This window comes from Eublepharis macularius, chromosome 9, assembly GCF_028583425.1.
Source record: "Eublepharis macularius isolate TG4126 chromosome 9, MPM_Emac_v1.0, whole genome shotgun sequence".
NCBI lineage: Eukaryota > Metazoa > Chordata > Lepidosauria > Squamata > Eublepharidae > Eublepharis > Eublepharis macularius.
The window spans coordinates 18,576,844-18,590,539 of NC_072798.1; the positions used below are offsets into that span (position 1 = coordinate 18,576,844).

General features: G+C 43.8%; 1 protein-coding gene across 3 annotated transcripts in view; it reads left to right on the forward strand.

Moving 5' to 3' along the window:
• EPS8 (epidermal growth factor receptor pathway substrate 8) overlaps positions 1–13,696 on the forward strand; it is a 176,593-nt gene that overhangs the window by 103,297 nt on the left and 59,600 nt on the right. For all 3 annotated transcript variants that reach the window (XM_054988159.1, XM_054988162.1, XM_054988160.1), the window contains exons 4-6: positions 10,457–10,524; positions 12,598–12,759; positions 13,014–13,163. In XM_054988159.1, the coding sequence (XP_054844134.1) occupies positions 10,457–10,524; positions 12,598–12,759; positions 13,014–13,163 (380 nt within the window). The remainder of the gene's footprint in view (positions 1–10,456; positions 10,525–12,597; positions 12,760–13,013; positions 13,164–13,696) is intronic.

A 13,696-nucleotide genomic window follows, 5' to 3' on the forward strand; every position in this document is an offset into this window, starting at 1 on the left:
GTTACTTCCTCTGCGCGAATGGGCCACTTACATCACTTCTGTGATTTTTATACCACTCTTCCTGCTCATCTGCTAGATGTTGAGAAAGCAGCATAGAGAGTGAATCAGAGGTTGTGCTGGGTATGGAGTGTCACTTCATTGGCCTTTCCAACATCTGTGTTTTTTTGGGGGGGGCGGTGGCCCCACCTCCCCTGAATTTGGCCATAGGTCATTTTGTGGTTAAAGTCAGCAATTCAAGGAACATTAAAACTTTTCTGAAAATGTGTTTGCCTAGTTATGAAATGATTGCTGTGACTTACTCATTAAAGAGTAACTGGTGTTAAAGTTGGATTTTGCTTTGTTCTTTAGTTGAGTAATCCTTTGTAACATCATAGCAGACAATCTATGAAGCGAAACACAGGTGGAGCTTATAAGACTAGTTTGGAGGATCAGTGATTTTTTTCATATCCACAGGCCATTAGTTTGCCTTTTTGTGTGCACTTGTAGGCAAATGCATACATACATACATATGTGTTAACACACAAACATATTACTAATTGTACACCCCTATTGTTATCTGTTCCAAGTCTTAGGAACACAGAGGTGCTAGGCATTGAAATAAATAGATGCTATTAAAGCACATATTCTAAACCCAGCATCCAATGGCTTGGATCCAGTGATGAGCAAAAAGAAACACAGATAGGTTTAGCGCAGCTCTACTTGCACAAGATCTTATGTAGCACCCAGTGCTTTCCGCCCTATATATGATAGTGCCTGGACGTTGTTGGCACAAAGTCTTGTGCAAGCATAAATGCAAGTGGGGATACAATAAGTTCAACATGAGACAAGTGGATACCATGCTCTTTTTTATGTGTTTCTGTTTGTATAAATGTTCTAGCAGAAGTGGAAAATTTGCACTGGATCCAACTTAAATGTCACCTTTTAAAGAAATTCTGTCCACTTGAGAACTGAGTTCAGAATGCTGCATGGAAGAAGGCGGTAACCTTTGATTAAAATCTTCTTCATGGTCATAGCTTATCAAAGAGTTTGTCTGTGTGGTTTTTTATGCACACACACAATTGGTAGCCTGTTCGGACTGTGCAGAGATGGCTGCACATGCAGACAGAATAATGGTTTGACTTGTTACCTTTTGTGTTACATTGTCAGTAAAAGCACAAAAAAGAGAACAAGAGGTAGCAGGCAGCTGTCATATCGTGGCCTTCGTGTTCAGCATCAAAGTATGGTGCGCAGGGGTAGCAGTTAGCAACTGACTTTGCGGGAAGGCTGAGTTAGAATTGTTCTAGCAACATGGTAAGCTTGGGTTTGGGCTGCACCACTTCAGATCATAGTTGATGGCACGCATGAGTCAGAACTCCTCTTTGCAAAATAATAATAACAACAACAACAACAATAATCTCTGCCCCAAACTCTGGTCCTTGTTGCTGAGAAAGGCCTGCTGATAAGACCCTCTTATCTTATAGCTGGTTTTGCCTTTGAATAGGATCTGCCAATTTCCAGTCCCAACGTTGGAACTGAGCAAAGTGAGCTACCTTTTCCAGTATTAACATGCAACCATAAAGAATGGTTAAGGATCCTCATTATTACATCTTTACATCCATTATGGGATAGGATTAGGTGCTCTGATAGGATCTGTTAAGAGGGCACTGTAAACATAAAAAACAGATCATAAATCAATGCCTTGTTTGTTCCCAAGATTTACAGTAATGGCGATTTGTCAGCTAGTGAAACAAATGAATTGCTGGTGCTTTGAAAGCTGTCGTGGTGATGCTTGTAGACTATTAATTGGGTTCTTGAGATTTAATCATTGGGTAGCCTTTGATTGCAGCATACTCCTGGGTGTGATTTTAGAGTAAAATCGGAGCTTGGTTTTAGGCCCAGCATGTTGAACTGTGGGGTTCTGGTAAATTGGGGTATCCACAGGCTGACCTGGCGATAGATTGTCAGTGGGGAGGAATGCTTGCAAGGACTATGTTTGTGAATGCTAGTTACAGGGTAAGAGGCAGGAAGTTAATTGCCCAAGGAACGAGAAATTGGGAGCCCTGCTGAAAACAGGTGTGAAGATCTGATGTGTGTTGGTTCCATACTATGTGGCAGATACTATTTACTGCATAGACACTGTTTGTTTCACTGATATATTTCCCGTAAATGACAACAAACATCAACAACAGTATGCTTATATACCGCCCTTCTGGACAAATTAGTACCACACTCAGAGCAATAAACAAAGTCAGTGTTCTTATTATCCCCACAATACAGCTGGAGAGGTGGGGCTGGGAGGATTGGCTTATCCAATGCCACCTGCAGAGTTTATGGTTATGGTGCATAGCACTGGTTCAGTGCCCAGCCACTTTACCGCTATGCTATAGCAGCCCTTGGACAAAACATCTGAATGTTAAGGGATCCACCCACAAATTGCTAGGTAGCCTTGGCTCAGTCTGGGTGTGTAAGAGGAAACCTAGGTACATGGCCTTGTGGCTTGGAAACAAGCCAAACAGGACAGGAAACCCAAAAGTAACTTAGTCTGTGCCTGAGCAGATCAGAAAACTTCTTTACGGGGCTAGGCAGAAGTATATCGGCCTCTTGATCCTTAGAGAACTATCGTGCAATACCACCTTCTGGCCACTTGCAGTGATGGCGCTACAGTGCAAGAGCGATGGCGGTGGCCACCGTAGTTAGTGCTGCTGTTGCGACCAGAGCAGCCTCTGAGATAAGAGTGGATTGGACCTGTGCATCCCTTACAGGATTACTTCTGGTGAGTCACTAGAAGCTGCAGAATAGGGCAGTTTTGCTCTCTCTGAGCCAAACTAAAGATAACGGTGAATGTGTGGCCACTGTGCAATCGCTGCCACCATTTTACAGAGTTTATAAAATGCTGCAAGGGAGGCATGGAGCTCCTTCCCCTGCAGCTCATGCCTTTTAAAGTGCCAAAACAGCTCTGTGTGTATGCATGTGCGCACCCTACAGCTGTTTGGCACTTTAAAAGGTGCAGGGGGGAAGAGTGCCACGCTGAAAGCCCAATCAGAATCAGGCCCTTGCAGCATTTAAAAATGCTTTAAAATGGCAGGGGTGATCGTGTGGCATCCACGCATTCACCAGCATACTTAGTTTGGCATCTTAGTTCCTTGTGTGGCTGTAAGGAACTTTCAGTTCAGAATAAACCTAGCTTTGAGCTCAGTCCCTTGGTTGTTTTCCCAGCCTGTATTCCTTGCTTTCCAGTTCCTACTACTAGTTGTGTGTGATAGTGGTAGCTGTGTTCAGACTGTCTCCTCAGGTGCAACCTTGGGCCCTGTTCTTCAAGTTCTTGTTACTGTGATTGGACTTCTGTTTTACCAGTGAAATTTAGAATGGTAGTCTCAAGGTTCATTTCTCGCATTACATTTTGGGGATGCATCTAAAATATTTTCAGTGGGCACCGAAAAATGTAAATGTAGAAAATGTATTGTCAGGGGACTATAGTTGGCCATAGTTCCCGGTTGAGTTTATATTTAGCGGCAAACCAGGGTTTATTTATCTGCAACAAGTAAGTTATCCCTCACAAAAGGCCTCGCGCTTTCCATATGGAGAAATGTGTCCCGTCCCCCTGCCTTTGCCTTTATTGCTATGCAGCATCCAATTTTTCATTGAAAGCCAGGCACTCGTGGCTACTGCCCTGTCAGAATCGAAATAATTAATCAGTGTTGGATTGAACTAGACTTGGCTATTTTTTTATTCCCTTATTTTGTCAGGAGCAGATGGATTTTATTTCTTCAGATCATCATCCAAGCAAAAAAACAAGCAAGGTACCGAAAGGCAGAAGAACGGGCTGCCCTGTGCATGCGTGTGCGTGTGTGCATTCAAAAACATATATAAGGAATATGCTGCAAAAGCGAAAATATTGTCAATCTTTTTAAATGATCAAAGGACCTTTGCAGTGACTCTTCAGCATAATGAACAAATTAGCATTAGGTTTACTCCGGTACACCCTGTTGTCTGTTCCTCGGGGTGTATCTGGCTTGTGAAGTCCACTGTGTTCTGGCATTTCACCATCTGTATTGCCCTCTGATCTCTCAATCAGACTGCAAAAACAGAAGTCATTTCCATGAATAATTTGTGCTTTCCCTCTACCTTCCCCTCCCCTTAAGCCTTCAACAATGAGTTAATAATAAATTTAGAGGGAGTCTGTTTTAATGCGTAATGATGAAGATTCTTCTGTAAGGCTAGGGGACACCGTCTCCAACTATAGCGGGAGGCATCCCAAACCCAGACCCTGGTCTCCTGCGGCTGCTGTGTGGAACAACGGAAGCAAAGTGAATTGTGTATTTATTTATTTATTTGTTGGATATATTTCCATCTTTAGGGCAGATCACAACATCATAAAAGCACAATTTCAAAACACACACACATATATATACACAATAAATTACAGTTTTAAATCATAAAACAATAAAAGATCAATACATATAATTCTGGGTAGGCACAACAGATCTCATTAGAGAGTGGAGCAGAACAAAACAGGCAAGGGACCAGCAAGATAGTTTGTCAGCTCTTCAACCACTCTCATAGGCCTGGAGGAACATCTCTGTTTTATTGAAGAGATACCTCAGCGCCACCCGATGCCTTGCCGTACTCCCTTCTCCCCAAGCTCCCACAGGTCGGTAGCCCTATTAATGGCCCATGCTTCCATGACAGTGATAAATAGTGGCCAAATCTACACTTACCAGCATAGCGCTAAACAGTCGGAATGATAGTGTCTTTCTGGCGCATTTTATGATGTCATTGCGCCACGATGCCGATCTCATGGTGCAATGATGTCAGAAAAAGTGCCAGGAAGATGCTATCATTCCGACTGTTTAGCGCTATGCCGGTAAGTGTGGATTTGGCCATGGTTGCTTAAGGGAGGCCTTGACACCTTTCTTTGGTTCCAGGAACCAGCAAAGAGATTTAGGAGCTGGACTCATTTTTCAGCCTTCGGGGTTTTGTATTTTAATGACCCCATTTTCTTTTTATTCCCATCACAAAGCCTAATCCCAATGTCTTCCACAGTTTCGAGTCGTTTTACTGGTAGATTTGCGAGGGAGGGAAATTTCATCTCTCCCTCTCCTCCATCGGCGGCTTCTTCTTCCCCATTCCTCCTGCTGGCCAGATCCCCAAACAGCAGGGTGTCTGAGGCAAGGGAATGGAAGGTTGAAGCTGGAAGATCACCGCCCATGCTTCCGGCCTAAAAGCTTCTTGCCACCACCCACCTGCTGATGCAGTGTTGAGTTGGGAGAGGCCTCTCCATATTCCCCATTCAGTTTTAAGTGTTGCCATTCCTACCGTTCCATCCCTTTCCCCATCCCCTCCCCTGCTCCTGCCTCCTCCATCTCCCTCATCTCTCCACCCATTGCCCCTTCCTCATTCTCACCGTTTGTCTCATCATGTTTTTTGAAATCTCCTTCCTAATGCCAACTGTCATCTAATAAGATATCAGTCAACATGCTTCACTGGGAATTGCAAGGTCTGCTCATAGCAGACTGCTTTTCCAAGGCAGGGGTACAAAAAACTTCAGCTTTTCAGATGTTTTTCTTTGATTGGCAGAAAACTTCCCCATCTGTACATAGCCCCAGAATGCTATTTTTTTTAAAAAATCCACATTTGGGGGCCATTGTTCAAGATTAGATATATAAGTGTCATAGATCCAGAGGAGTTAGCCGTGTTAGTCTGTAGTAGCAAAATAGAAAAGAATCCAGTAGCACCTTTAAGACTAACCAACTTTACTGTAGCATAAGCTTTTGAGAATCACAGTTCTCTTCATCTGATGCATCTGACGAAGAAAACTGTGATTCTCGAAAGCTTATGCTACAGTAAAGTTGGTTAGTCTTAAAGGTGCTACTGGACTCTTTTCTATATATAAGTGTAACACTGCCATTACCACTGCTTCTAACCGTAATCTAACAACTTCTCCCTTTCTCATAATTCAATTATTGCTTTTAAAAGCTCCATGTAATTGAATATTGGAGCCCTTAAAGAAGCTACTGATTAAGAAATTATTTAATCCACCACCACTGAATAGGGTGATGCCAAGCTTACATATAAACAAATAACGGCGAGAACTTCATAGGCATTTATTTTTTGGCGAACACTAATACATTTTGATGCAAAATGATAAATATGCTTTGTACTTCCACTGAGAGTTGCCAAGAGATGCGAAAATAAAATAATTGCTAAAAATACCAGGTGACATTTCTAGGAGCCAGGTTGACCCTGTGTCTGGGATTTGTTGAGGATTAGGTCATGAGTTTCTGAGCCTGGGTTCTAAGCATCCTTGTGGGGAATCTGAGACATAGGAACACCCCCCCCCTTTTTTTTGTTGTTAATCTTCCCCTTCTGCCTAATAAAATGTTTTCATGTGAATGGTATTGGGTAGAAGGTGGTGGTGGGGAGTGTTAACATACTATCACTGCACCAGAGATGGCTCTTTAGAGGTGATGGGAACGGTTCTGATGACCACCCTAGCCCTGTCTGGATGATTTGGCCACCTGTAGCCCTGCCCTTGGGCTCAACTAAAACTGGACAAGCAGAAATACGAACTGGCACAGGGGAGAGCCTTCTCGGTCTTATTAAGATCTTGATTTTTCTACTGAGGTTCTCATTATACTGATGTACAGGGCACAATGCCAGCATGTAATCCAGTCTCCTGAAATCCCATGTTTCATCATAACTCCCCCAAGGGAGTGAATATTAAAAAAAGAAAAATAGCCAGGAATTCTTAGTTAAACCGTGAAAGCCCAAGGCAACTTCTGCGCTACATCTGGCACTAGGCATAATAACTGAGACAGCACTGAAGCTGAAACAGCAGCCGTGTATCTCGTTCTCCCTGGTAATGACGGGTGGGCTTGCCTAGGCTCAAATTGTAAAAGGCCCAGCTGTTAGGAGCAGTAATGGAGAACTCTCAGGAAAACAAAAGTACACACACACACACACACACACACAGGAGTTTTAAAATCACTTGTAACTTCGGCCTTCTCTGTGGTCCACAAGTTCTCTCTCCGTGAGCGCCCAAAGTGTCTTATTCTGGTAGTGACTAGTGTGTGGTGGTTCTCATAGTGAAATGAGGAGGAGAGATTTGTGTCTCTGTGTCCCCAACATTGTATATTTCTCTGGCTTCTGATGAAATGCTTGGCTTCCTTTAAGATTATGAGGGAAAGTTTACAGCCCATTCCTTACGGAACAATGTTTTCTATGAATAGGCTTACCAGTTGCGCACCGGTGGCAGGCAATCTCCAAGGGGTTCACTCGGTTGCTCACTGATCACTGCTGATCGGCAAGAGGTGGCAACCCTTCTGCCCCCGGCCATCGCCTGCCACTGGCAGGCAACATGGGAAAGCATGATCCTGGAGAGGTGTAATGACATCACTTCCAGGTAGTAACATCACACCGGCCATGAGTGTTCTACCTAGCGTCGATGGGGGCAATTCTGGCCTCAAATGGGCCAGAATTAGTCCCTTGGAAAGTGCAGGAGCACATCAGTGGCTGATAGGATGTCACTTCCTGGAAGTGATGTCATCTTACCTCTCCAGGAGGCATGTGCGGAAGGAGACTTCACAGGGTAAGTCCCAGGACCCCTCCTCCCGCCGAGAAGGTATAGGGACCTGGGAACTCTATCTATTAAGCCAAAACAAGTGGTTCTTTTTATGGATGGTGAAAAATGTGTGAGGTTATCTGTGAGGAGTTATTTGGTGTGACCATCTTCCTGCTGTGCTTTGCTTTGGGTGTCATTCTCAAGCTGTTTTCATATTACTCTCTGATGTATTTTCAGTGCTTCTGAAGAAACAATAGCAAATTAGATTTTATATTTTAGAACGTATGGTCTTGTCAATTTTTTTAAATGATTAGATTTCCTCTCATTTGCAAGATCTGTTGAATGTTGATCACTTTATAAAAGCAATCACTGAATTTGCTCAGGCATTTCCTTAGATCTGCTCATCTCTCAACTATCCGAAGAATGGTTTAAAATAAAATAATTCACTTCTGTGACTAAAGCTAAGCAAGGTCTGACCTTGTGAAGCTCCTGGGATGCAATCTGGGGATCATATGAAATCCTTAGAGGAACTGGTCCAACAGCCATTACTTCTGCCCATGAAATAATGGGAAATGTAGGTCTCTCTGAGAGGTCTAGGAATCCCTAGTTAATAGGTTGCTTATGCTAAATCCTGTCAGACTGATATGAAACCTACATGAATTGTTAGATATATAGGACCTCCTGTCCAGAAATCATCCCAGTTGAATTGCTTGTGGTTCCATGCCACCAGCATATAGTGTCGTATCAACAATGCACAGTAGTTCTTTTGCGCAACCAAATTTACAGCCTACACCAATGATCACATACTGTGTCAGCTAAGTTCCTCTGTGCCCTTGCATGAACATCAAGTGTAAACATTCTTGATGTTAACCTGCCAGACAATCCACATTATCTTGTTTGCGTGGTCATAGCAACTGTGGGTATGACCCATGGCAACTTGTAACAAGACAGTACTCCTCCGAGCTTTTTTCCTTTATTTTCAGATCTAGCCGGTAATGACTTCTGTAACCTTTTCCACATTATCGTATGGTAAAATTACACATTGCAGTCTGGGAAGATGGAGATTTGAAAGACACAACTGAAGATAGCCCACCATCTCAGGGGGAGAAATAGATAAGTAGCCTTCTCTAAAGAGGCTGCGTCCTGATTGTACATTTGGGAATCCTTTTGGTATAGATGTATGATTTTGACTCCAAATGATGTTTTACACACATTCGGGGCACCTTGCATTATCGTCTGAATGTAAAGCAATGCGGCAAATTCTTTTCCGACTTCCTTTAGTATAGCTGTTGGCTTGAAGTTGTGTGCCAGCTTTCTTTAAGTGCCGGTAGTGATAATGGGTTTTGTACAGAGAGCTATATTTAGATGTTTCTGTCTCAAAATAATTTGCGGGGTTATGTCTGCAAATAGCCCATTTGTATAGAACAGTCTGTCGTGTTCTTGAACTGTGTTTTCTAAAAGCCGCAATCAAGGATGCCGCATATTATGATCCTGTTAGTAACCTCGATTTTACTTTTATGTGAGCAAGGAGGCTGAGAATATTGCTTTTCTCTGTCTCTCTTGGTATCTGTGACTCACAAAAGCTCATATCCTACCACAAATTTTGTTAGTCTTATAGGTGCCACTTGGACACTCTCCCTTCCTTCCTTCCTTCCTTCCTTCCTTCCTTCCTTCCTTCCTTCCTTCCTTCCTTCCTTCCTTCCTTCCTTCCTTCCTTCCTTCCTTCCTTCCTTCCTTCCTTCCTTCGCTAAGACTCCACAGGGTTTTAGCAGCAAAGGCCCTGAAGCTCTTTACTGGAGGTAGCTTTCTTTCTACCTAAGGGTCTTTCCCATGATCCTTTCCATACCTCTGCAATTCATGCACCATCTGGACAGCCAAGTCTAAGAGGAAAGTGTAAGAGCTTCCTCTCCCCATTCCCAGCTGGCCTTGGAGCCCAGTAGCAGCCTGCCTTCAGCAGCAAATGCGCCTTCTCTCATGCCAAGAGAAGGCTCTGTATGCCAAGGGGAAGCCATCACTCCAAGAGCGTCATTCAATGGTGCCTTCCTGGTTTCTCCACCCTGCCCCAGCTGAGAGTAAGGCAAAGTAGCAGCTAGCCAGCAGTGACCCAAACCTGCACATTGCTAGGCCAGGCTTGGTTTCCCTTGCTGGTTTCATGGTAGCTACCACCATTTTATAAGAGGGGGCATTCAGGAGTGAGCAATATTATATAAGAGGCTTCTCTGTACTGGTGGAAAGTATAGTGCTGTTAGTTGAAGATCACAACATAATCAGATATAACTGCTGCAGATTTTTCATTGCTGTGGTTCTCCCCTGCTCTCATTGGGCTGGTTGAGACATCATAGCCAAGCCCTCAGAAATGTTCTGTGGGTTCTGTCTTTCCTTCGTTCTTGCCAGTTCTGTTTCTCTAATCTGGTGTGCAGCAACAGTCGCTTCTTATGTCATCGGGGTTGGGTAAACTGTAGTTGACCCTAACCAGACGCGGATTTCTGCTTGCAGTTTGGGAGTTAAAACTTGATAGTTAAGAGTAGCTTCCAGAGGATGGAAGCACATGAAGGCATGTACTGCAGAAACCTAAGCTAAGCAGGCTTAGGTTTGGTCAGTGTCTGGATTTCAGATATTCTCAGAGCTGTATATACATTGCCTTGAGTTGCATGATGGCAGAATGGGAGGACATAAGGATAACTACAAATGACAAATTTAAAAACAAGAGTTGTTACAAACTAAGGAGGAGGCAAGGGACCCCACTGCATGTTCCTGAGGATCAAACGGTGGTTTGGCCATGATGTCTGCACCAGGCTTGTGTGTTTAAAGATCTGTTTGAAGGATGGTCGCCACAGAATAAATGGCAGTATGAGTAAACACGATGCAAACAGTAAAATGTAAAGATGAGTAAATCTTGCTTGTCTTTTAAACCAGAGCAAAGAAAGAATTATGCACGTGATAGCGTCAGCAGCATCTCCGAAACGTCACAGTACCATGTGGAGGTAAGAAACGTTCGTTGTTCGTTTCAACAAACTGGCAGTTAAACGCTGATTCACTCATTCATCACGTGGGGCTCTCTAATGTGTTTCCTGGTGCCTGCCTACTTCTTCATTGAAGCAGAACTCCTGTCCTGTCTTGTTTCCCATCTAACTGGAGCAGAAGGTATTTCAGAAGACCCGATAGGCATTACCTTTGTGTCTTCAGGGAGCTCCCGTTCGGAAAGAGCAGCCATCCTGCATGAGAAAATGCTTGGCTTGGAACTGCACAACATTTTGTGCAGCTCCCAAGGCATCCTTTGTGTGTGTGTGTGTGTGTGTGTGTGTGTGTGTGTGCGCGCGTGCGCGCACGCACACTCTCTGCTTGTTCTCGAAATTCCAGAAGTGCCCACAGGCTCGACAAGGTTGGGTACCTCTGTACTCATTGCGCTGCATTTAGCACCCCAGGTGTCAGCCCTCCTCAGTAATAATGACAGCAGCAGAACTGAACATCTGGAAGCTTTCCCTCTCTGATCGGAGTGAAATGTTCCAAGTTTTTCCATAGTTTTTCAGACTATCATCCTATTAGAATACACTTTGGCCTCGTTTGCCCAAACAGTGATCCACTCAATTTCCTTAGGCCTTTGCTTTAATACATGTGATCAAGAAATAAAGCAGCTAAAGCTGACGAAAAGCAAAGGAAAGGTGCTATTGGGGCATTCATTAGGAGCTGTTGGCATTCCACTTTGTCCTAAATGTCTACCCCAACAACAACAGGGCGTTTTTAAATAGGGTTGTCCATTTGGGTTGGAAAATTCCTAGAGATGTGGGGGTGGAGCCTGGAGAAGTCATTTTTCTCCAAGGGAGCTGATCTCTATGGCCCGGAGAGCCGTTGTAATTCCAGAAGATCTCCAGGCAAGACCTGGAGGATGGCAAACCGACTTTTAAAAAAGTTACTTGTAATCAGAACAGGGTAGAAACCAGGGCTTTTTTTCAGGGGGAACGCGGGGGAACGGAGTTCCGGAACGTCTTGAAAATGGTCACATGGCTGATGGCCCGGACCCCTGATCTCCAGACAGAGGGGAGTTTAGATTGACCTCCGCGCCATGCGACGCAGAGGGCAATCTAAACTCCCCTCTGTCTGGAGATCAGGGGGCGGGGCCACCAGCCATGTGACCATTTTGTCTGAGGGCAACCCACTGCGTTCCGCCACCTCTTTTCCCAGAAAAAAAGCCCTGGTAGAAACTAAACTAGTTTGCACACAGAATTAAGTGTGCCGTATTTCTTTTGGCCTTTAAAGCCCGGCATGGAGGTCCTGTTGAGGAGGTCCCAGTATCTGAGAAATGGTACGTGGCAAACAGCTCCAGAACCTTTGCCATCGTTCTCTCCCATCTGTGGAATTTGCTCCTTGAGAAGCTTCCCTAGGGTTGAGCCCACATGGCATTGTGATTATATGTCCAGCTGTTTAGCAGAATGCAGCCGCAGGTGCTGTGATTTAAAGGGAGAGGCAGTGGAAAGAGGGTATGTTTAACTGCTTTCCTTCGTGCTATTCTCCTGCTAATAATTGTTCCCCCCACCCCACCCCTACCAGCATACTCTTTCTCCCCCCCAAGCAGGTAAAAATAGTTTGGGAGTTGTGGCAGCAAATAGAATAAAGTGAATCGTTGGATCTTCTCCCTCCCTCTATGTTGATTCTGCCCTTTAACCTGTAGCTCCGTTCTTAGCCAACTTGCTTCTTTCGGTAACAGCCATATTCCCCTTTTTAAAAGAAGAATCGATCACGCCTAGAAATTAATTTTCTCTATCTTATTATATATTGATTGCATTCTCAGATGGCTTAGCTGTTCTTTACATCTCAAAATATTTGAACATTTATGGATCCCGTTTATGTATTTAGTCTCTTCAGCAGCGTAATTCCAGGCTGAGAAGTGAGTAAGAGTTAAAATACAGAACATGCATTAAAAAGTATGGTGCTTTATTTGTCCCGTTGGGTACATCTTTCTTTGAGAAGTGATCTTTCTTTTTTAAAAACCACCCTAATAAATGCTCTCTGTTCTCCCTTTTACAATGATGTCTTTAAAATCTGTTTTCATCTGCCAGCACCTGACCACTTTTGTTTTGGATCGGAAAGAGGCCATGATCACGGTAGACGATGGGATAAGGAAGCTGAAACTGCTCGATGCCAAAGGCAAAGTGTGGACTCAAGATATGATTCTCCAAGTGGATGACAAAGCTGTCAGCCTGGTGGACTTGGAATCCAAGGTACACAGGCCCTTCATGCGACTGCCATATTTTCCAAAGAGGGAAGAGAAAAGTCATTATGGAAAAAAAAATTATTTTTTAATGCTAGGATTTCCTATAGTGTTTTGTGAACTCATTTAATGAGTATAATCCCTGCTGAGCTTCTTGAGCATCAGTGCGTTGAGGCTTTGATGGAGTGACGTTAACTAGTAATTGAAGGATTTCCTCTCTTCTCTCCCCGCCCCCTCCCCTGTGCATCCCAAATCTCCCTGCAGAATGAATTGGAGAATTTTCCCCTGAGCACCATTCAGCACTGCCAAGCGGTAATGAACTCATGCAGCTACGACTCCATCCTTGCCTTAGTATGTAAAGAGCCAGCCCAGAGCAAAGCAGATCTTCATCTTTTCCAATGTGATGAGATTAAGGTAAGGCAAAGGCAGAACTCCAGTGCTTGGAAATTCACATTCTTTGCTTGTTTGTTTTATGTAAGAAGATAAGAATTGCTGGAACAATCGAAGTCCCGTATACTCCAGTGTGTTGGCGTATACTCAGTTTCCTCTTGGAAGTTTTTGCAAGAAGGGCTTGGAGGGGGAAAGCAACTCCTCTTTTTTCAAGCAGCCAAGGTCATGCAGGTGGAAAAGTGTCAGACTGGTCCTCAAAGAATATATGGCAGAGTAAATTTAGTTACTCTTTTTTACCTTTAATGCCCCTTTGCTGTTCATAGTAGCTGCCTTTTGACTGACCTGATATTTGTGTCTTGCCGTGGCTCCATTTACTTTTCTTTTCTTGCTGCCTGCCTTGTTGTTTCAAGAAGCAATTGCTGCATAATCCCATAAATATAATCATGATAATATTCTTTCTTGTTTGATACAAATGGCATTAGCCAGGCCTGTAGTGAAAATTGTTTCCCAGCCACAGTCATTACCTACCCAATCTCTTTTTCCCATTTGTTGTTAAA